Source organism: Leptonychotes weddellii, chromosome 5 (genome assembly GCF_054177405.1).
Source record: "Leptonychotes weddellii isolate Sample4059 chromosome 5, ASM5417740v2, whole genome shotgun sequence".
In the NCBI taxonomy this organism is placed as follows: domain Eukaryota; kingdom Metazoa; phylum Chordata; class Mammalia; order Carnivora; family Phocidae; genus Leptonychotes; species Leptonychotes weddellii.
The window spans coordinates 142121901-142146084 of NC_138373.1; the positions used below are offsets into that span (position 1 = coordinate 142121901).

Here is a 24184-nt window from a genome sequence, read left to right on the forward strand (position 1 = left end):
GCCTGTGTGAAGGAATTCAGTCTGGTGCAGAGGAAGTGAGATGAGTAAGAAAGCGGAGAATCATTTGCGAAAAACAAAAGCAAGTAATAGGGTGAGGTTAATCTATTAGGGATGGATGTAAAAAGTAAGAACACATCAAAGATATTTCCAAAGATTTAAGCTGGGAGGTATGACACTAAAAGAATGGGAACTTGAGAACAGGACTCAATGCTGTAAAGGGAACATGACAGTTTTCATTTTACACAAGTGAAACACATGTAGCCTCCAAGGAGAGAGGCTCAGTGCAGAGGAAGCATGAGAGACAACAGGCCAGAAGAGACACAGGCATGGGGCTCACCAGCTCAGTGGCCAAGTGGGAGGATGGGATCTCTAGATGTGCGCATTATTCTATGCCAGAAATTACAATTTCAATTCTGTTATCTGACCAAATCAACTGTATAATCAGATAATTCAGAATGGAAAGTAAGAATGTTCCATGTATGTTCTGTTCAAACTGTAGAAAATAACCTTGCTGAAGAGTTATATGGTAAAAAATAATAATAGTAATAAGCCTCCACAATAAGTCAGAGCCAAGAGAATAAGGTAAATGAAGTATCAAATTTAAGGTCCTAACCACAGCACAGAAAGGCGAGTGTATTACACGGAGTAAGATATATGCAATCCCTTTCTGAAGTTAGGGCTGAAATACAGTGGCAGCTCTTTTGCTTCTGTTTTTATGTTTTTAGTTTATCAGGTACTTCTTTAAAACAGAATCATGTCTGTTCCATTCAGAATTTTGTTACTCAAAAAGCCAATGATGACATGATTTTAAAATACCCATAAGGAGATCTTACCATTCTTAGCACTGTCGAAAACAACAACTGAGACATTAGTGGAAGGGTTTTTTGGTTTTGCAACATTGAATATGTCACTGGCAGAATGAAAAGATGGATAAAGAGATGGCAGGTCCTTCAGTGTGATGTTGGCTGGCAGGGCTGGGTCCAGGATGAGCATTGGCACCTTGATGCAGTGTGTCAGCAAACACTCCAACTGCTTCTCACTGGAAACAGACACCAACATGCTCAAAAACATTCTTGAAAAATTAATCAACACTGAAAAGCTCATTGGTACTACTAAATTTTCTAGATATTTTTCTATATCCTATAAAAATCATATTTAATAAAGGAATCTTATCTCAAGAATATAAAAAGATAGCAAGTATGATATAAAATTATTTTAAACAAGTACAGCTTCTAAAGAAAGCGCTTTCAAACTCCTATTAATATGATTGCCACCAAAATTTACTAACTCAAAGGTGCACAAGAAATTAAGCATTTCATTACTACCATTTTAAAGATTTTTTCATAATTCCAGTGAAGTCTACCATTAGGCAGATTAGGAAGTAGATAAATTCTGTTTACAGAATTTAGTCAGCCTACCAGATACAACTTACCAATTCACAATTAAATACACTGGAGAGACACTACACCAATGTAAATAAAAGCAAATGTGACAATGTTCTAAGATGAATGTATGAGATATTTCTATCTAAACATAAGGAATACCTAGAATAAACAAATTACCTAAATAAACAATGGACAAAACACGGCTGGAGAATTCACAAAGTGGGAGTTACAACTAGTTAATATATAAAATTGTTCCACCTTACTAATATTTAAAGAAATGCAAGAGAAAATGAGGTATCACATTTTGTTTACTAAATTAGCATCCCTCAAAAAATGGACTCAATGTTAGTGCAAGCACAGTACACCTATTCCTCTTGAACACTGCAGGTGGGTATTCCCCATTTCCTCTCTGGAGAAGCAATTTTATAGCAAATGCATGTGTCCTTATTTAGAGCCATAAAAACTTATACATATGCTTCTTCCTCGGTAGTTTACTTCCAAGAATCTAATCCAAGTAGGAGAAGAGAAGCAAAACAGGAAAAACAAACCCACAAACAGAAAATGTGACAAACCCAATTATATGATCACAAAATATTTACAACAGTGAAAATACAGAAGTGCCCAACATTTAGTAAATTATAGTACAGTTACTTTATGGAATATTATACAACTATTAAAACTGAGAAGAAGCATGAAGATAATTTATCAACACAGATGTACAGATCACATAAAATTTGAAAAGGAGACAAAATTGTACATATTTAATAAAGGAATCTTATCTCAAGAATATAAAAAGATAGCAAGTATGATATAAAATGTAAATGATATTTTACATTTATAAAAAGATTATAAATTACAACTATAAATACATGTATGAAAAGGGAATAATAAAATGATCACAGTTGTTGAATGAGGACCATAGAATTATGTGAGCCTGTTCTTTTCAAGGTCCTTTCAATCCTTCTGTAACGTGGCAGTATTACTTTGAATAATTAAAAAATTTGTTACTTAAAAATAACAGTATTTAAAAAATTAAAAATATTAACAGTGTTATTAACAGTAGTATATATTAGTATTGAAAAGTATTAACAGTAGTATTACAGTAGTATATTTATAAATAAATATATATAACAAAGAAATGATTCAGAGGGCACTTCTAGACCTCAAAATTCCTCAGGATCATTTCTATAAAATAACTTTTTTTTTTTTTTTAAGATTTTATTTATTTTATTTATTTGACAGAGAGAGACACAGCAAGAGAGGGAACACAAGCAGGGGGAGTGGAAGAGGGAGAAGCAGGCTTCCCGCTGAGCAGGGAGCCCAATGCGGGGCTCGATCCCAGGACCCTGGGATCATGACCTGAGCCGAAGGCAGACGCCTAACAACTGAGCCACCCAGGCGCCCCAAAATAACTCTTTTAAGTCTAAAAGGTTAAGTGGGGGAGTGCAGTTAACAGAGACTTCCGCTGGACAGTGAGCCTATCAGAGTCAGTTATGATTTAAATCATGATAGGCACATCTGATTCTTGGCATAGGGCTAAATCCTCTTCCCAAGTCCTTAAATATAAGACAGAACTAGGACAGCTTTTTAAAGGAAATATATTATGAATACACAATTGAATGATGGATATAAATTCTAGAAATGAAAACACTGGGTATAAGTCATACTTTAAGTGGACCAAGAGAACAGAACACTAAGACAGATTAATGAAAACAACAGAGAAGAAAACCTTACCATCCAGAAACCTAACCCATCCGGAAACGATAAAGCTTTGGTTAGGTACAACCTGAATAAGAGTTCTCAATCAACTATGCCTTTGGCACTGCAAGATCTTCCATCTAATGGAGGCACTTAATTTGGGGGTCAAAAACGAGCAGATGAGGGACTGAAGAGGAACAATAAATACAAAATACTGTGTATCCAACAAAAACAGGTGAGAACCCGGAAGTTTCACTTCAATACTTCAACTTTTATTCCTGAGAATCAAAACACTTACCTCTTCTTAGTTGGTTCTGTTGTGTTCTTCCCAAGGATTTCTCTAATGAAAGTAAATATATTTCATTACATATGCATGGGCTAGTACTAGTCCTAACTGTGAACAAGAGGTAACTGACAACACTGATTTTCTTGGTTACTCCCCCTGGAACTAACCAGTAGGGTAGGAAATATAATGCTTACAACATTTAAGGTGCGTAATAAATTTTAAGTTTCAATGAAATATGCTCAAGTTATTATCATCACATACCTCCCACAGTAATCAAAAAAGCTTAAAATTTAAGTGTTTACATTTTACTAGTAAAACATGGTACCAGGCTGCCAAAGTCATTTTCATGCACTGGGAAGGTATAATATTCTCTAACACAAAGAGAAAGAGACAATTTGTTGCAGTATAATTTGGTCAATGACCTGCAACTGGGGAGCACCCATTAACATTTACAAAGAAATGAATGGAGAAATTCTCAACAAAAACTGCTAAGGAATCATAGCTCTAAAGGCTCTCCATTCAAGGGCATTGTACCTTTCTCAGATAAAAGAAATAAAATGATCAAAATTCCATATATAAAAAATTAGCAAAGTTTCTAATTCCATATTGTATGATTTGATATTAAAAAGGATAAAAGGAATATACTTTGACTTTATCAAATGGAAAAAAGTTAATTCTGTAGGCCTGTTTTGTTTTTCAAGGGAATAACGGGTCTTACCATAATGCTACGTTGAAAAACAAACATCTTATTTCATGAAGATATCACACCTGGGACTCAGCCTGAGTAAGCAGGAAGTCTAGGGCTTTCTCGGGAGGCTCCTTTCCGTTTGGGGCCCTCGGAGAACAAGGCATCACTAGAGTGGCACAGTCATAAAATGGCCATCTTACGAAGTAAGGCCAAGAGTCACTAAAGTGGTCACTAAAATTCCCTTCTGAAATGCACTGTTACTTGTACTCATAGAACTGTGTGTGTTTTGTTTTTAAAGAATCAGTTTTACCTCATTGCTTTCTGCTCCTCCTCCATCTGTTCTCTGACTTGCTGTAGTTCCTTCAGTAGTTCAAGATCTGTGCCATTCACCCAGGTATAAACCACGTCAATTGGCATGGGCAGACAGAGCCTAGGGCAAACCCACAGGTCTTCCAGCTTACATGAATTTTTCCAATACATTTGGGAATAAGAGTATAACAGGGCTTAAATTCAAAGGTTATGAAAAAAAAAATCAATGAAAAGGTAATCCAACCAACCAACCATATCATAGAATTGCATGTTTTCAAACTGGTGCTGGGAGACTATTTGTTGAGAACTTTCTCTGCAAGATGCATGCAGATCTTTATGCAGTTCTGCATCACTCCACTTTAAGACTGTCAGGAGGTCTCGGAAGCTCAGTTTACACTCCTACATGCTCAGTTTAGCAAACAAGGGTGCTGTGATGCAAATGTAGCCAGACATAGAAAAGAAATTAGAAGCTAAGCAAAATTACCAAAAAGGAGTTATCCAACAGTTCCTAATGAAGACCCAGCCCTATTTAATGCTGCAGCCTTCCTTATTCCCTGCTGCCCCAAGTCCAGCCCCTCCCAACCCTCCTTCCCCTGCCCTTTTTCTTGTCTTCATAGCACTTACCACCTTCTAACATATTAAATAATTAACATGTTACCTACATTGGTAACTGGATGTGTCCCTCCCCCAGAAATAAGCTCCAAGAAGGCAGGAAGCTTTCCTGTTTTGTTCCCTAAGGTATCCAACCAATTAGAATAGTGCCCAGCGCACAGAAGCTCAGTATTTGTTAAATGAGTCAATGATATATATGAAACACTAGAACAGACCTTCCTGAAACTGCTTGATTTCTTCCTTATTATCTTTTCCTCAAAAAAGTCAGGCAGGCATCTAATTCGTATCTCACCGTGCTCGCTTCGGCAGCACATATACTAATTCGTATCTCACCTAAGTCTCGTGTTAGTGTTTTGTTCAGGTTTTACCCCTGCTGAAAGCTCTCTTCCCCTTTCTTTTACCAACTTAACCAAAATCCCCCCCATCTTTCAGGTCTACTTCGGACCTATGATACAGGAGTTCATCATGACTCAAAGGCAAGTGGCATTTCAGCAAAGATGTGAAGGAATTGAGGAAGCAAGCAATGTGGGTAACTGGGGGAAGAACGGTTCAGAGAATGGGAATACCACATGCAAATGCTCTGAAGCAGACACCTAACTGGCAATGGTCAAGGAGCTAAAGGACAGTGTGGCAGAGACAAGGGGGGAAAAGGGAAGAGCATAAGAGAAGATGAAGGTCAGAGAGGAACCAGGGACCCAAAGCTTCATGGGAAAAATGAGGAATCACCGAATACTCAAGACATATGTGAAAGCTGAACATCTACCAACCCTCCTAATGATGTTCACTATTGTCTGCAGAATAACATCTAAACCGTGTCATAATCTGCACCTTGTGCTCTAGACACTCTAGTCGCTTACCCCAACGGAGTAAGACTTGCCAGCTTTTGTGCCTTTGAACATGCCTCTCCCTCTGCCTAAAATATCCTTTTTTACATGCTTTGTTGAACCACTTCCTCCTTCCCCAATCGCCCTCTCCCCTCACCTCCCACAAAGAGAATGTACTGCTTACCATGCAGCTTCTATTGTACTCTGTACTCTAAGGAATCCTTAGCACACTATGTTATACTAGCTTTTATGCATGTCTGTCTTCCACTAGATGGACTATCTAGGGCAGATGTGGTACCATACATTCTGTGCCCTGCCGCATTAATGACTTCCCCTCTTTCCTACATCTTCAGGTTCTCTCTCCTCACCAGAACAGTATGCGAAAGCTTCCTCAGTTAGGTCCTTTATGCATTTATTATACCAATGGTTCTCAAACATTAGCATGCATCAGAATCACCTTAGGTCTTGTAAAACAGATTGCTGGGCTCTATCCCCAGAGTTTCTGATTCACTAGGTCTGGAGTGGGGCCCCAGAACTTGCATTTCTAACAAGTTCCCAGGTATGGCAATGCTGCTGGTCCAGAAATCCACACTAAGAACTAATGATTTATATACAGGTTGCAGTTCACATACTTAAGTTAAAAAAGATTTAAAAAATAGCTTCCCCCCGCTAAAATGCCAATTCTCTATGAGGTCAATGAGTTCCTCTTGGTCATCACAAGATGCCTAGGAATAGGGCCTGGTACATGAGTGGGGTTTAACATATACTTGTTGGCTAAATTAACTCTAAGTTCATTCCCTCAACATATATATCAGTCTTTCCCATTAAAAAGAAATGTCTTGCATTGCCCACACCTAAATTATCCAAGGTCATCTCATTCCCAATAGTTCAGACCAAAAATTAATTTGAAAAAACTGCTTTGGTGACATATTTTTTAAGTTATTTTTTTAAGATTAAAAAAAAAAGAAGAATTGCACATTCCAAAGCTATTCTGTACAAGTTATTACCTGCTATTAGAAAATTTTTAACAGGGCGCCTGGGTGGCTCAGTCGTTAAGCGTCTGCCTTCGGCTCAGATCACGATCCCAGGGTCCTGGGATGGAGTCCCGCATTAGGCTCCCTGCTCCGCGGGAAGCCTGCTTCTCCCTCTCCCACTCCCCCTGCTTGTGTTCCTGCTCTCGCTATGTCTCTCTCTGTCAAATAAATAAAAAAAAAAATTTTTTTTTTAACAGAGTGAGGAGATATCCATACATGTTCAATTGGGGAAAACATTAAGTATATAATGGATTTATGTACTGGCTCTTCTGATAAGGTTGTATTATATGATCAATTTAATTCTCTGGTGTTAAACTAACAAACTAAGGAGATCGTGTGATCTGCCCCAGGTCAGTGAGTCAGTTGTTTTTCTACTATTAGACATGGCCACAGTGAGTCTGAGTCTTTCTTTCTAACCACGAGACCACTATATCTTAGTTTCCAGATGAGAAGAAAGCCTTTATCTTAGAGCTGAAGACTAAATAAGTTACCTATGACTCAGAACCAAAGCCATGTGACAGTAATACAGCTTTTATTTTAATCAGTTCAGTTTAAGTAAATATACAGGCACTATGACATATAAAGGACACTGTGAATGTAGTCCCTTGTTTCTACATTCTATAAAATAGGTAAGAAAACTTAAATGATATCTTGGATCCAAAGAGTTGGAAGAGATTTTACACTTAATTAATCTAATACCTACATTTTAGAGATGACTAGTCGCAGACTGACTTAATGCCTCACAATTAGTAGCAGTAGATAATTTATATATTCACTTCTTAATGACATATAGAACTTTGTTTTAAACAACATTTCAAATAACATTAAAGGGACTTGCAGAGAAACTAGCAAAATAATGAAAACTTCCTACAAATATTATGGTATTTTAAAATATATCAGAACAGGGGCGCCTGGGTGGCTCAGTCGTTAAGCGTCTGCCTTCGGCTCAGGTCATGATCTCAGGGTCCTGGGATCAAGCCCCGCATCAGGCTCCCTGCTCAGTGGGAAGCCTGCTTCTCCCTCTCCCGCTCCCCCTGCTTGTGTTCCCTCTCTCGCTGTGTCTCTCTCTGTCAAATAAATAAATAAAATCTTTAAAAAGTATATATATATGTATCAGAACATGTGATGTTATATATGATCCATTTACTTGTCATCATCAAAATTAGGCAATTTTGAAATATCCCTATATAAAAATCAAACTATATTTTAATGCAATCTAAAATTAGGAGGAGAAATATTTAACACACATACACGAAATTTTTCAGAAAGAGAACAAGAACTGCTGACCTCCGTATCTGGATTTTCTAAAGCTACTTTTCCTTCTGAAGTTTTGAAGCTCCTTCAGGGCAGGGATTCCTGCAAGTGTGCACCATCAGCACAAGCACAGCATAAGGCACAGTAGGTTGAGTAGGTGCTTGATAAATATTGATTAAAAAAAGACAATTCATTTTGAGCTTTTCTTAAGATAACTGGCAATAATGAAAACAAAGTAGGAAAATTTTATTTCATTAAGAATCTGTAAATGAATTGTTCTCAAAGTGTAGTCACCAGACCAGCAGCTTCAGTGTCACCAGTGAACTTGTTAGAAATGAAAATTCTGTGAGCCCCTCTGAGACCTCCAGACTCAGAAACTCTGAGGGTGGGAGGAAAATGCATTTTCTCAAGCCTTCCATGGGATTCTGCTGCACACTAAGGTTTTGAGAACTGCTATGTCAAAGAACATTTAATAATTATTCACTTCACACTTAATAATTATTAAGGACCCCAAAAAGCTTCTGTTTATAGGTTATAACTATTATTTGCCATATTTGAAAATAAAACGTTAAAAATATTATAATATTCATTTTAAAACAAAAAACCTCTTCACACATTAACATGAATAACTTTTTAAATGAAAATAACAATATTTTCCAAAACAATAAAAAAATCTAGTGAGAAGAGAGGCACTGATTTACATTTCTGCCAGTCTCTTTAATGACTTAGTAGAAGAGAGCAAGCACCTCAGATCTTCTGTGTTCAATCTATTCCCATGTGTTGTTTTGGTTGAACTATGTAACAAAAACCCAGGCTCATACAGATACTTAGCTGGAAAGGAGAGTTGTATTTTAATAGCCTTTTCAGGGGGCCCCTTGGGTGGCTCAGTTTGTTAAGTGTCTGCCTTTCGCTCAGGTCACGATCCCAAGGTCCTGGGATCAAGCCCTGCGTGGGACTCTCTGCTTAGGGGGAGCCTGCTTCTCCCTCTCCCTCTGCCCCTTCCCCTTGCTCGTGTTCTCTATTTCTCAAATAAATAAAATCTTTAAAAAAATAATAAAAGCCTTTTCAGGTAATAGTGGGTTTTCCTCTCTGATCCTACACCAAAGTAACTGGTAGTTGCTTAAAAATTAGTTGCAGTGTGGAATATGAAGCCACATTAATGAACTTTCTGTGCTTTTCCACTGAAATCCACTGGTCCTTCTTGCACTTTGAATGGCTTTTTTACCCATGCAAGATTCTGTAACATCTGTAACAGTGATCCTATAACAATGTATTGGTTATCTGGAAAATAATAGCTTACTGAGTAAATGTAGATCTGCCAAATGGTGCCCTATTTCTTTCATTTTCTTATATAGTTTTAACGAATGTGATTTTTTGGACAATGCCACAGATCTAAACAGAGAAGTCTTTATGATACTGTGAAGCTGTTAAGCCCACAGTGATAGAAACAAGGTTTCCCAAATTCTTATTTTCACCTGAAAGCTCAAATTTTATCACTGGCAACAAATACTATTACTTTTTTTTCCTTCAAGACATAGAATTGCTTTGTTCCCTGTCAAGAAACATCTGCCAAATGACCAAGTCTGAGTAATAATACTGTCATCTGTCCTTTCAAGTTATGACAATGGTGTTCCATGAAACAGAAGGGCTAGTCTAGGTTGCAACTCAATCACACAGGGCTTTTCCTCAAGACACTCACCACAGAGTCACGTGCATTTCAGCGCACAGAACATTAAAAAGATGTGTGGTCAAAGTGTCAAGATATGATCAAATTAATAACTTTTACTGCTTCATCATGAACATTTTTAAGTGAAACTAGCTTTTATCTTACCCCTGCAAATATGGGGTAGTGAAGAATACAGTGACCCATGCTAAGATGTGGCAGTTTTACCAGCAATGCTTTTACACCATCAGTGCAAATGTCAACACAGTAAAAAAGACAAATAACACCTTAGTATGGTCATAAAAAATAGTTCTAATTTCGCAGATTGCTAGGGTCTTTGAAAACTGTTTTTAAGAGATTCTAAGAGGGATCTCTTAAAAATGGTTAAGTGTCTGCCTTTGGCTCAGGTCATGATCTCTGGGTCCTGGGATCAAGCCCTGTGTCAGACTCCCTACTCAGTGGGGAGTCTGCTTCTCCTTCTCCCTCTGCCTCTACCCTATCCCCCACCCCCACCCCGCTCATGCTCTCTCTCTCTCAAGTGAATAAATACAATATTAAAAAAAGAGAGAGATCCTAAGAGAAAAGCTTAGAGTTTCCCTACTTCACGAATTATTTGCGTACATGCTATTCTCCCCACTAGACTACACAATTCTTTACCACAAAATTATATCTCAGTGTCTAAAACAGAGGAAGACTCAAAGATTCATTCTTTGTTAAAGGAGTAAAGTCAGGGATGTCATTCACACATAAGGCACGAAAGCAAAGAGTAAAGCTTTACGTCAATCAAAGAATCCCTTAGCCCTTCCTCCCTAAGATGTTCATGACTACAGAGTGCATACATCCAATCAGCATAGTAATTTAAAAAACTGCTTATTTGATAGAAACCACATAGGCACTCATAAAAAGTGAACAGAGGGACAAGGAAGTGCTTCTAAGCGGGGAGCAAGGGCTCCAGAGCAATTGGTGATGTAGTCTACAAGTCTCAGGAAACTGTCAAGGTGTGCTAACTGACACCAACTGTAGTTACTTGTAGTTTCATTAGGTTTTCTGGTTCAGTGGGAACTATCCTCAGGGGGAAACGGACAGTCAGGATCAAGGGAGGATTTGGGTTATGGCCTCTGACATTTAGACTTTTGTGGGGTTAACCACCCTTGTTAGCTGCCCCACATTTGTTCCGGTCACCTACTGCTCCTTGCCCTGTAATGATTGGCTGTGCACCCTTACAATGGAAAAGAGTCAATAAATACTGCATAAAATGAATAAAAGGGAGAAAACTCCATTTATTTTTTAAAGTTAGAATGATTATTACCAGAAGAATCCAAAACAAAAATTCATTAATAATGCTTCCTCTAGATGCGGGGAAATTCAAAATGGAACAGAGAGAGGCATTACTTTTTATTTTTCTGTATTATTTGAACTGTTTTCAACCACAGACATAAACTGTTTTATGATATAAAACAATATAAGTAACAATTAAAATAAAAAAGAGACTGCAGTTCATTTTAGCTGCAGGAAGAAAAGGAGGATGTGGGAAAAGGTTGATTCCACTCTGAGGCCTGTCTTACAAGGGAGGAAAAATATCTCCAAGGAAAAGAAAAGTTGAAGGTAGCATCCAAGAGTGGCTGCACCGAGAAGCTTCTTGGCCTTAAAGAGAAAAAGACCCAACCTGTGGGGTTGTTTCCTCCTCCTCACAGTGAGGCAGCAAGATGTGGTGACCACAGGGGTGAGTGGGGGGTCAGTCTGGTGGCTTCAACGGGACTGGCCCTGGTTAACAGAGAGATGTCAACAGAAGAATATGGGCCAGGGCTTGGAAAACAATAATACTGGCCAGGGTAGCCACCCAGGTTCCTCATCCTACAGGGAGATGGAATTACCTTTACCTCACAGAACTGGGGCAATGATAAAATGAGATCATGTAACTCTGCAAGGCAGGATTACTCTTTGGGAATCAGATTTTAATCAGATTTTTCAATCATAAAATGTGAGGAGGGACTACAGATTCCTTCAAATAGGAGTGGTCTTGAATAGGTTAAATCATATCTACACTTGGAAAAATCCCTTCAACTTCAACTGTTGTATTTAAAGCAAGGGTGATCTCATGACTCATCATTTAAGTCCAAATAAGCTTCTCTCCGAAACTGATCTCTTCTTACCGATTCTGAAAGGACTTTCCAGCAATATTGTCTCTGTAGGAATCAAACAAAACGTGGTATTGATCCCGGCTCCATTCCAGAACCACCTAGGAAAAAAAGGAAAAAAAAAAAAAAGGAAAAAATGTTTACCCTGCATCAATACTAAGAGTATAGAACTTTCATTTCATTTCAATTTCATTAAGAATCATTAAAGGAACAGGAAAAGAAATAAAAATTCATCCATTCACCCAGTGCCTCCCATATATATATTATACCAAACACTGTGCTCAGTCCAGATAAAAAAACTACAATAGAAGGACAGTTATACATAAAAGCTACAGTTACTGGCCTGTGGGAAGAGGGGAATCAAAGAGGATTTAAAAGGATGCAATATGAGAATTAGGTCTTAGAGAATAAGTTCACAAGGTAGGGAGAAAGGGACAGTGCCGCAAGAACATGTTCGAAGGCTGAGAAGCAGCAAGGGTGAGTGGTTTCAGGGTAACAGTGCAGCTGGCTTTGGTGGGAGCACAGCTAGTGAGTGGAGAGAATGGGGCTGGGAAGGGAAGCTGGGTGCTGACTGTTGTGCCCTGTGTACCATGGGAAGCAGAGGCACTAAAGGATTTTCAGGCAGCTCCGTGATCCATCCAAACCTCAGCAGATTCTCCTCACAGCACAGAACAAAGCTATAATAGGAGAGACTGACAAGATATGGGGGTGATGGCCTTACTGTCTATGGAGTTTCAGCTGATGACCTTGCTAAATAATTCAGGAGACAATGGAAAGTTCAGATAGGAGCTCCCTCATGTCTGCACCCCAAAACTATAAGCCCACCCACACATGTGCCCCATTTTCTTCTTCACTCCCTTCACCATAGAGGAAGTGTCCCTCCTCCTTGCAAGCACCCCATCTCTGTCCATTTGCTCTGGATCTCATCAACTTGTCTCAAGACTGTTGTCTGTTCTCTCTTTTCCTCTCAATAGGATTATTTCCATCAGCCTATTCCAGTAATCTCAGGAAAACCTTCCCTTCACTCCACACCCTCTGGCAGTTGGTCCCTCTATTCCAAATTCTCTTTCAAGGGCAAATATCTTTAGACAGTCCTTTTCTGTGCTCTATTTACCCTTCAGCCACTCCAATACCACTTCTGCCCTTACCATGTCAGTGGTCTTACCAAGGGCTCCATGTTGTAGAATCCAGTGACATTTTCCCCATCTCTATCTTACTCAATTGGTAGCAGCTACCCAGTTCCTCCTTACTAAACCACTTCCCTAGCTTTCCTCCCATCACTCCGGTGACTCCTTTTCAGTCTCGTTTGCCAGGTTATCTTCTATCTGACCTTCAAATGTGTCCTTTCATTCAATTCCTCTTCCTGAAATGCTCTCCCTTCCTGCCAAGGCTTCTTTCAGCTTCCTATTGTGCAAACCCTAGGATGTGTGGCCCTGCTACATTCAGATGACCACGGGAGCCACCATCACTTAGCTTTCATTCCAGTCAGCAGAAAGGAGAGATAGGGAATGATATGTCCCTCCATTAAGGAAACTTCTTGGACGGGGCACCTACCACTTCTGTTTTCGGTGGCCAGAACACAGTCACGTGATGACATGTGGCTACAGGGGAGGCCGTGTGGACCCATGTGCCCAGCTATAACTGCTCATTTCTTTGCATGGCATTCAGGTTTTCAATATCTGACCTCTGCCTATCTTGACAATCTTACTTCTTTGCACAGCATTCAGGTTTTCAATATCTGACCTCTGCCTATCTTGACAATCTTACTTCACTGGGGTGCTTCATAAACACCACAAATTAAATAATAATCCGCCCATCACTCAACGTACTGATTTAAAAACTGAGGGTCTAATGTACCTTGTACTGGATTTACAAAGAGAAATAAGGTAAGTTCCCTGACTTGAAGGAACTATAGCCAATGATTAATAGAGAAATTTATTGCTGGCTACAACTGCACTGAAGAAGGAGCACCTCTTCCTATGAAGACAAAGACTTGACTGAAGAGGCAATGTTAGCAGACTTAAAGGATGAACAGGTCTGTTGGTACTAAAGCTGGGGTACAAAGGGTGTGTTAGAGGGATCTGCTACCAGACTTGATGAGGGAGTGAAGAAGGGGAAGAGAAGCGAGGTGATTGCTAGGTTTCCAGTATTTCTAATAGGAGTGACTGAAGAAACAGTGGGGCCACTTAATGACATAGGAGGAACAGGTGTAGTAGGGATGCACGCTGGTGGGAGTCCCATTTTAGTCATGGTAGATTTGAAGCTGTATATGCATACAACTGGCTGCTCCAACTGGACTGGAAATTCCAAGAGGGGGAATGAGCTTTATGGTAGTATCACACATCACACCATAACCCAATGGCAGGCATATAGCTATAAAATACCATCTTTGCTAAATATAGAATATATATCTATTTTTAATAACATAATTGTATTGATTTGGATCAACTTACTGAGCTCAAATAGAAGTGATTCTCCATCAATATCCCTATGTAGCTGCAAAAGGACAACTAGTACATTACTTGTATAAAACAAACCACAAAAAATAAAGCTCAGTATCACTGTTCTTGGCTTGTAGTGCTACCCAGAAGATGAGAAGATAGTATCAGAGAGGGCATACTTCACAAATGACTAAGAAATGCTGATGTGCTGCATGTTGACACAACGTGCCTTCCTTCATCAGATAAATTAATCTCACCATCTCCAAACCACTTTGGTGTATTAGAAAGAACACAGCAGCAAAGGGTCCTTATCTATCACATTTAGGAATGTTCTCCTCTCCTATCAGCGAGAGTTCTGCACACTTCAGGGAAGGTAGTAGGAATGCTGGGTTATGATTCAGGGGACACGGGGTTTCATCCCAGCTCTGTCACTTTTATGAGACCTTATGCAAGTTCTCTGGTCTGTTTAGGCTGTTTCTTCCTCTGTTTTACATTTTATGAAGGGGGTCTGACCAACTGTCCTTGAAATCCCTTCCAGCCCTAAGAGTATATGACAGAAGGAGGTGCAGGGCTGTGCGGCTGGCACCATGTCCGGCATGGTTTCTTCCCTGCACCCACATGTCAATGCCACTGGGACACCATGTCTCTTCTCTTCCTGCCTTCAGCCTCCTCTGGGTCTCTTATCCCTTGTCCTAACCCATCAGCATTGAAACATGATCCTCTTCCGTCATAACCATTTCCCTTTTCTGCTTATTTTTTTAAAATGTTTTATTTATTTATTCATGAGAGTCAGAGAGAGAGAGAGAGGCAGAGGCAGAGGGAGAAGCAGGCTCCCTGCCTAGCAGGGAGCCCGATGTGGGACTCGATCCCAGGACCCTGGGATCATGACCTGAGGCGAAGGCAGACGCTTAACCATCTAAGCCACTCAGGCGCCCTCCCTTTTCTGCTTAATCCCAACTGTGAACTACACCCTATTATGGAAATCTTGCCAAACTCTTTAAGTAAATGAGTAATGTGCTATACCGGGGATCGAAAAGGAACCTTGTAAATCAAATAAAAAATCATCTGAGCACTAGTGTCAGATCATTTTCTTACACTATCAAGGATAGTGTAGAAAAGAGTGGAAATCTGAATGGGCAATTAGGAAATTATTCTGGGGTAAACTATACAAATATAAGCACCTTTCAAACAACAAACAAGCCAAAATAGACCTAAGCTTGCAATCAGATCTTGTTTTCAGCCATTATTAGCAATAAACAAAAGACCAGAGGAAAAGGTTAGAGAAACACTAACTACTATAAAATCAAGTCCCTTTTCATCCACAAAGCCTTTCCATATTCTTCAGCCAACCTGAACACTTCCTCCTCAGAACTTTAACTTTCATCTCTACTGCTTATTTGGAAATCAGTTACTCACGGCCCTCTAATATTTCTTGCCTTGAATCCCTTAGCTTTTTTTTATCATTATTTACCTTCCCCCTCATGGAAACATCTTGTCAGACCAATTAAGTTATAAACTGCTTGAGGGTACAGAACTACTTCCAATCTACTTATCGTCAACTCATGCCCAGCATGATTCATTATATACCATCTTATTGTCCATAAATATAAATATTATCTGGTTACGGCAGGAGTAATGTAAGACTGGATTTGGGGGGGTGGAGCGCCTGGGTGGCTCAGTTGGTTAAGCATCTGCCTTTGGGTGCTGGGATTGAGCTGGCATCCTCTGGGCTCCCTGGTCAGCTGGGAATCTGCTTCTTCCTCTTCTTATGCCCCTCCCCCTGCTCATGCATGCACTTTCTCGCTCTCCTCCAAATAAATAAATAAAATCTTAAAAAACAAAAGACTGGGTTTGGGGACTTGGGACATGGGACACCTCCGGGGGGAGAACCTCCCAGTTCTTCTATTTAGTAACTGTGTAACTGTGGGTACTCAATTTCCTCAACTATGAACTAAGTACAAAATGTATTTCATCAGTTTGTTGTGTTGCTGCAGTAGGACAGTGATTCTCACTTGACATGCATAAATAGAAGGTCTGAGGAAGGTATCAGGCATGTTAGAAGACATGGGTAAACAAAGCATATCTTCCTGAACCATCATTTGTAATGGCAAAATATTTAAAATATTATACTGATAGTAATGCCAAATTTTTATGGAGAAAAACAGAAAACTGATGTGATTTTTATAGACACAATGCTGGCCTTTAAAATTTCCTACTTGCCATTTTGCTCTATCCCCCCACCCCCTCCACACACATACCTCTCTACACTATTCTCTTCAGAGTACTTACTTTTTTCTGCCATCAAAAGTAGTTTGTTGGTCAAACTTAAGACACAATGAACTAAAATAGTATTAAAATACTATATGAGCTCTAAAATACCACATAAGCAATGTATTATTAATAAAGAACTGTAAAAATCATCTAGGGATGCCTGGGTGGCTCAGTCTGTTAAGCGTCTGCCTTTGGCTCAGGTCATGATCCCAGGGTCCTGGGATCGAGTCCTGCGGCAGGCTCCTTGCTCGGCAGGAAGCCTGCTTCTCCCTCTGCTTGTGCTTGCTCTCTCTGAGAAATACGTAAAAATCATCTAAAGGTAATTTATTCTACTAGTTTAAAATATTTATCACTTTTAAGACTCCATTTTAATAATCATGGCATTCAAGGTATTCGGGATCAACTGTTGGTCATTTTTTACAAACTGCAGCCAGCCAGTCTTAATGTGTTGATAACAGAGGAGAAGGGGCACATTCCCACATTCACCAAGCACCATCATGCCCGGTGCTCCTCTCCTCCCCACTGAAGCCCTGCTACAAGGTACTAGCTGTGAGGCAGGCACTTCATGGGTCATTGCCCAAAGAGAAGCCCCAGGCCACACAGCCGTGTGTAATGGGGCTGAGATGTGAATCAGCCTAACTTCAGAGCCCATGTTCCTGTTTAGCTTCGCCCAGGCTCTCTCAGCCTCAGCAGGCTCCCTCCTCTGATGCTTGCTTACACAGAGCTCGCTTTGTCAAACATACATTTATAAATGTGGTCATTCAGGCAATTCTGAAACTGGTTATGTTTATCATCCTTAATTCAACGACCCAGATCTGTTTCCCTGGCATGTTTATAAATGACCACAGTCCATAATAAATTTGTTTTGCTCCCGGTATTTTTAGAATGTCTAACAGTCCTTTAACTGGCTTGTGCACACAAATACTAAAATTTTTGGATGATAAACTTTTTAAAGTTATAAAACTGGTATGTGCTTTGGTTGAAGATTTTGATAATCCTAGAAAAAGTTCAAATGCATGCCTGTAGAAGAATAATAGTTACTGACACACAAGCTTCATAATCCTTTGTATCAGAAGAATTCCCCAGTTAAGGAAAAGAGGAAGGTAACTGTCCGGAAGAGAACTGATATACACTGCAATGATCTTAAGATTTACAATCAGAAGACGTGAGCTTCAATCTGACACTTGATCTCAAGGCTGTGAGTTCAAGCCGCCGCGGTGGGCTCCATGCTAGGCGTGGAGCCTACATAAAAAAAAAAAAAATCAGATTAAAAAAAAAGAAAAAGAAATGTGACATGGGTACCCTGTATTGTTTTACAGGCTACTGTAAAACTTAGGATGTTCGGGGGCGCCTGGGTGGCTCAGTTGGTTGGGCGACTGCCTTCGGCTCAGGTCATGATCCTGGAGTCCCGGGATCGAGTCCCGCATCGGGCTCCCTGCTCAGCGGGGAGTCTGCTTCTCCCTCTGACCCTCCCCCCTCTCATGTGCTCTCTCTCATTCTCTCTCAAATAAATAAATAAAATCTTTAAAAAAAAAAAAAAAAACTTAGGATGTTCGGGCTTTCCAACCTCAAGGAGTAAGTACCCTAAGTAGCAATGACAGAGCTTTTCACACACTAATAATGATATTCCAAGTTCATAATATTCCCCCCAAAAAGTTTAAAATATTCCTAGATTACAACATGTTCTTCACAGTCTCTGAAAACAAAATTTATTTTTCATTAAGAGGCATTACAAGAGAGACCAAGATATCTTAAAGATATTCTAAGCTTTATCTTTTCTTGTTGGAACTGAATATAAATGATCTACTAACTCTCCTCTTCCTTGATACCAATCAGGAAGTCAATCTGCTCATCATCATGCGGGCTGCTATGACAAAATATCACAGACTGGGTAGCTTGGAAACAACAGAAATGTATTTCTCACAATCCTGAAGACTGGGAAGACGAAGATCAAGGCACCAGCAGACGGGGTGTCTGCCGAGAGCCTACTTTGGTTCAGACTGCCTTCTCCTTGTAGTCACCTTGCATGGTAGGAGGGGTGAGGAAGCTCTCTGGGGTCTCTTTCTAAGTGTATCAATTTGCACCCTCGTGACCTAATTCCCTCCCAAAGGCCCCACCTACTAACACTATTACATTGGAGATAAGGTTTCAACAAATAAATTTTGAGAGGACACAACCATTCAGTCTATAGCATTTCCCAATGCAAAGTGACTAAAATAAGAGATTAACCCATTTCTTATTAGGAGTTGAATGGTTTGGGTGATTTCCCCCATTTCACATAAAGGAAATGATCTAAACCCAAGATGCGTGACCACTATTTACTCAAACATTAATTAAACTCAAAAACACTTTTCTAGACCATTTCTACCTCCTTTACAGAATTAGACACACATCATGTATTTGTTGAACATTTTAAGGAGCACAAAATGGAAATCAGGCCTCAGTCCTCAAGGAGCTGACACCCCTGTTAAGGACTATTTACTAGCATAAAATGATTAAGGAATATTTACTGTTCAGCTTTTAAATGAGTACAGCTTGAAACAGTCGACTGACAGGAAAAATAATAGTCAAGGATAGGGTTAATCACAACAGCTTAACAGAATCTCTCTCCTTTTCCCAGGACAGAAAACTGAGAGTTTTAAGGAAATAAAGGAGCAGAGAGAGGGAGAGGATTGTTTGCCACAGGGATGCGATGGGAGCAAAATAGTAAAGGAAATCATATTTAAAAGTAGAATTAAGGGCTCCTGGGTGGCTCAGTTGGCTAAGCGACTGCCTTCGGCTCAGGTCATGATCCTGGAGTCCCGGGATCGAGTCCCGCATCGGGCTCCCTGCTCGGCAGGGAGTCTGCTTCTCCCTCAGACCCTCCCCCCTCTCATGTGCTCTCTTTCTCATTCTCTCTCTCTCAAATAAATAAATAAAATCTTAAAAAAAAAAAAGTAGAATTAAAAACGTTAAACCTTTGACAGTTCATTGTAAAAAAATATCTAAAGGGGAAAAAAAACAAAAAAACAAAACCTCCTGCAACCACACTTAAATAAAAGTAAAAGGAAAAAAAAAAAAAACCTACCAAAGATTTTTTCAAAATATATTCAAACGGACTTTCTGGGTATACATAGATTTACTTGTTTTACTGGTCAGAGGTTATAGAATCACAGAATTGTATAGGATGGACTTTAAATCCAGGGCTCAACTCTGCAAGCCAATGTCTGAGTCTCTGCTATAAGGTCCTGGCAAACAGTTATTCTACCTATGAGTTTACACCTGCACTGTCCAAAATGGTATACACTAGCCACAAATGGTTATCTAAATTAAGACTAAATAAAATTAAATAAAAAGCTCAGTACCTTAGTCACACCAGCCACATTTCAAGCACTCATAGGATTAGTGGCTACTGTATGGGACAGCTCAGAATTACAGAATACTTCCATCACTGCACAAACTTCCACTGGACAGTGTTACGGTTATTCAATCCTTAAAGTTAAGCAAGAGTCACACAAGGAAGCCCCAGTTTTGTGATTTTAGACAAGTCACTTAAACCTAAGTGCCAAATGTAAAATTTAAGTAATACCTTATCCTAAAAGGGGTTGTTATAAAAAAACAAGTGAGCAAATATATATCCATATATTCTGACAACTACAAAGTACAACAGAAAATATAAGATATTAAGACTATGAAAACACACTGAACTTATTTAGCCCCTCAAGGGGCTCACAGTCTGCTGGGGAGACAAATATGAGACAAATAATTACAATATATCATGTGAAAAATATAGCCAAAATATGAATGAAAGTGTAGTTGAACCTGCTAAATATTTCCATTGTAACTATTAAGCCAGGAACCAAAACTAGTCGAATTAAGGTTTTTTACTTTATTTTGGCAAAATTTAAATAAAAATTTAATTTAAATAAAAAAGTTTAGTGAAACGAGATAAAGTTTTACAAAATATCTGCTTGTGATACTGCGCTCACTCCATCAACAAACGAATTTTATCTCATACTATTTGCTGGTTAAAAACATTTTTTAAATACACCAAGAAGAGATCTCTTTTTATGAGTTGCAAGTGCATAAAAATCATAAATTAGTTGAAAAGTATGTTATAGATTTTTAAATAGCTGCAAGGCCATTTTAAAAAATCGCCCCCTTTCCTGAAAGGCAATTAGCATTATGTATCATAGAACCAAACAAAATGTCTTTGTTCTGGCCAACTCTACTTCTAGATACGTACACGCCAAGGAAATCATCAAAGATGTACCCAAAGACCTGCATAATATGCATAAATATGATAATGGCCATTATTACTTACAAAATAAAATCTGAAAAAAGTATCTAATAATTAAACAACAGGTGATCAGGAAAATAAAGTACAAACAAATATTACGAAGCTATTAAAAAAAAATCTTATTTTCGGGCGCCTGGGTGGCTCAGTCAGTTAAGCGTCTTTCTTCAGCTCAGGTCATGATCCCAGGGTCCTAGGATTGAGCCCCCATCGGACTCCCTGCTCCACGAGAAGCCTGCTTCTCCCTCTCCCACTCCCCCTGCCTGTGTTCCCTCTCTCTCTGTGTCTCTGTCAAATAAATAAAATCTTCAAAAAAAAATATAATAACAAAAAAGGAAATAAAAAGTATATAGATTGGGAAGGAAGACATAAAACTATCTTTGTTGACAGATGACATGACTATGTAGAAAATTCCACAGAATCGACCAAAACAAAACTGAAACTAATAAACAGTTAGTTGCAGGATACAAGGTTGCAGCACACAAAAGTAATATACAAAAGCCAACTGCTTTCTTATACACCAGCAATGAACTATATGACATTTTGGAAAAGGCATAACTATATACAGAGTTTAAAAAAAAAAATCAACTGGGTGGCTCAGTTGGTCAAGTGTCTGACTCTTAGCTAAGGTCTTGATCTCAGGGTCATGAGTTCAAGCCCCGCATTGGGCTCCACACTGGGCATGGAACCTACTTAATAAAAAAATAAAATAAAATACCCAAAATCATTAATTGCCAGTGGGGAGGGAAGCAAGGACTAGGTGTAGTGGAGGGCAAGGGTATTATCAGAGTAATGAAACTATTTTGTGTGATACTGTAATGGTAGATACATGATCTAACAGTATGCATTTGTCAAAATTCATAGAACTATACAGTACAAAGAATGAATCCTAATCAATATATTCCTGGTTAATAAAATGTATCAATATTGGTTCATCAATTATAAAAATGTACCACACACTGATGCAAAATGTTAAAAATAAGGGAAAATATGCTGGGAGAGGGGAGGTATATGAGAAATCTCTGTACTTTCCATGCAGTTTTTTCCATAAACTTAAAGCTGCTCTAAAATAAAATCTATTAAATTTCTATGATAGTTAATTTTATGTGTCAATTTGACTAAGCCAGGGGGTTGTCCAGATATTTGATCAAACATTATTTTGGTTGTGTCATCGAGGGTGTTTCTGGATAAATTAACATTTGAAGGAATAGACTGAGTAAAGCGTTTGTCCTCCTATTGTGGATGGACCTCATTGCATCAGTTGAAGGCCTAAATAAAACAAAAAGGCTGAGTAAGAGAGAACTGCTTCTGACCTGACTGCCTTGAGCTAGAACATCAGTCTTTCCTCCCTTTGGATTCGAAACAAAACATCAGCTCTTCCTGGCTCTCAAGTCTGCCAATTTTAAGACAGGGACTATACTAAGCTCTTCTGTGTTTCAGGCCTTTAGACTTAGATTAGAACTACACCATTGGGGGCGCCTGGGTGGCTCAGTCGTTAAGCGTCTGCCTTCGGCTCAGGTCATGATCTCAGGGTCCTGGGATCGAGCCCCGCATCGAGCCCCGCATCGGGCTCCCTGCTCCGCGGGAAGCCTGCTTCTCCCTCTCCCCCTCCCCCTGCTTGTGTTCCCCTCTCGCTGTGTCTCTCTCTGTCAAATAAATAAATAAAATCTTTAAAAAAAAAAAAAAGAACTACACCATTGGTTGGGGTGCCTGGGTGGCTCAGTTGGTTAAGTGTCTGCCTTTGGCTCTGGTCATGATCCCAAGGTCCTGGGATTGAGCCCCATGCCAGGCGCCCTGCTCAGTGGGAAGTCTGCTTCTCCCTCTCCCTCTCCATGTGCTCTCTCTCTCAAATAAATAAATAAAATCCTAAAATAATAATAATTTTTAAAAAAGAACTACACCATTGGCTCTCCTAGGTCTCTAGCCTTGCAGATCTTGGAGACCTGTCAGCCTCCATAATCATGTGAGTCAATTCTATGTAATAAATCTATTTCCATACACACATTGATACACATCCTATTGGTTCTGTTTCTCTGAAGAACCCTAATATAATTATATATGTATATCAACTAAACCTATCTACTTTCTATTAAGGTTAAATTTAGAAACAAACTGATCACTGCAGGTGACCTTTCTATATTTAGATACTAGGGCAATATATGTCTGCACTCAACTTCTTGGTGCCAGGTTCTATTCTAAGGGCTGAGGATACAGCAGTGAATAAGACAGAAAGACTGGGTAAGACAGAAAATCTGTTCCCAGAGCTTACTTTTTGGTGGAGCAAGAGAAGACATTAAATATATACACAGACACACATTTTCACACTAAGTACTATTAAAAAAAGAAGAAAAAGGGGACTATAATAAGGAATGGTCTGCTGAAAGAGGCTACTTTAGGTTGGGTGAAAAGGTGTTACTGAGCTAAGACCTGTAAGACAAGAAGGAGCCCAACACATGATGGTCTGGAGGCAGTGGTCTCTAGGCTGATGGGACTGATAATGCAGAGCTCCTAAGGCAGGAACAAATTTGATGGTTCAGGGAATAAAAAGACAGTGAATACACCAGTTCTAAGTCTAAACCTCAGGTAGGTTTACAAGTATCTGCCTGATTTTTTACGCCTTTACCACTGTCTTGAGAAGAACATGTATAGGCTGGCCCACTGGTCCCAGGAGGATGAAAGACAAGTGTAGCAGAGCCAACCAAATCCCACCCAGATGATCTAACTCCCAAGTGTCCAGCACATCAAGGGAATAAATGTCATTTAAAAAAAGATTTTATTTATTTGAAAAAGAGAGAGAGAGAGTGCACAAGCAAGGGGAGGGGCAGAGAGAGAGGGAGAAGCTAATCGGACACAAGGCTCAATCCCAGAACCCTGGGATCATGACCCGAGCTGAAGGAAGACACTTAACTGACTGACCCACCCAGGCGCCCAGAATAAATGTAATTTTAAGCCATGGGATTGGCAATTTTTTTTTCTATAAAGGCCCCAAAATAGTAATCATCTGAATGGTCTCTATTTTCTTCAGGATGAATCCAAATTCTTTCATATCATTCAACAGCCAAGTCCTAAACTGGCTACTACATGCCTCTCCAGCTTCAATCCCCAGTGTGCTGCAGCCCTTCAGAACTACTTTTGTTCCTGAAAGGTGATAATGCCTCTCAAACCCATGCCTTTACACCTGTGGAATCCTTCCCTATTGGAAAGGGGTGTCTTTATAGCAGCAATGTCCACAATAGCCAAACTGTGGAAAGAGCCAAGATGTCCATCGATAGATGAATGGATAAAGAAGATGTGGTATATATATA

The 24184-nt window shown here is 39.4% G+C and overlaps 1 protein-coding gene across 7 annotated transcripts in view; it reads right to left on the reverse strand.

The window, feature by feature from the left end:
• The window catches only part of GNPTAB (N-acetylglucosamine-1-phosphate transferase subunits alpha and beta), a 72568-nt gene that overhangs the window by 36720 nt on the left and 11664 nt on the right, over positions 1-24184 (reverse strand). For 2 of the 7 annotated variants that reach the window (XM_081822282.1, XM_081822285.1), the window contains 4 exons: positions 11907-11992; positions 4368-4487; positions 3382-3423; positions 834-1039 (listed from right to left, as the gene is read on the reverse strand). In XM_081822282.1, coding sequence (XP_081678408.1) covers positions 834-1039; positions 3382-3423; positions 4368-4487; positions 11907-11992 — 454 coding nt within the window. Of the gene's footprint in view, positions 1-833; positions 1040-3381; positions 3424-4367; positions 4561-6809; positions 6995-11906; positions 11993-24184 lie in introns of all 7 variants that reach the window. The other 5 variants (XM_081822281.1, XM_081822284.1, XM_081822286.1 and 2 more) reach the window with 4 other exon arrangements.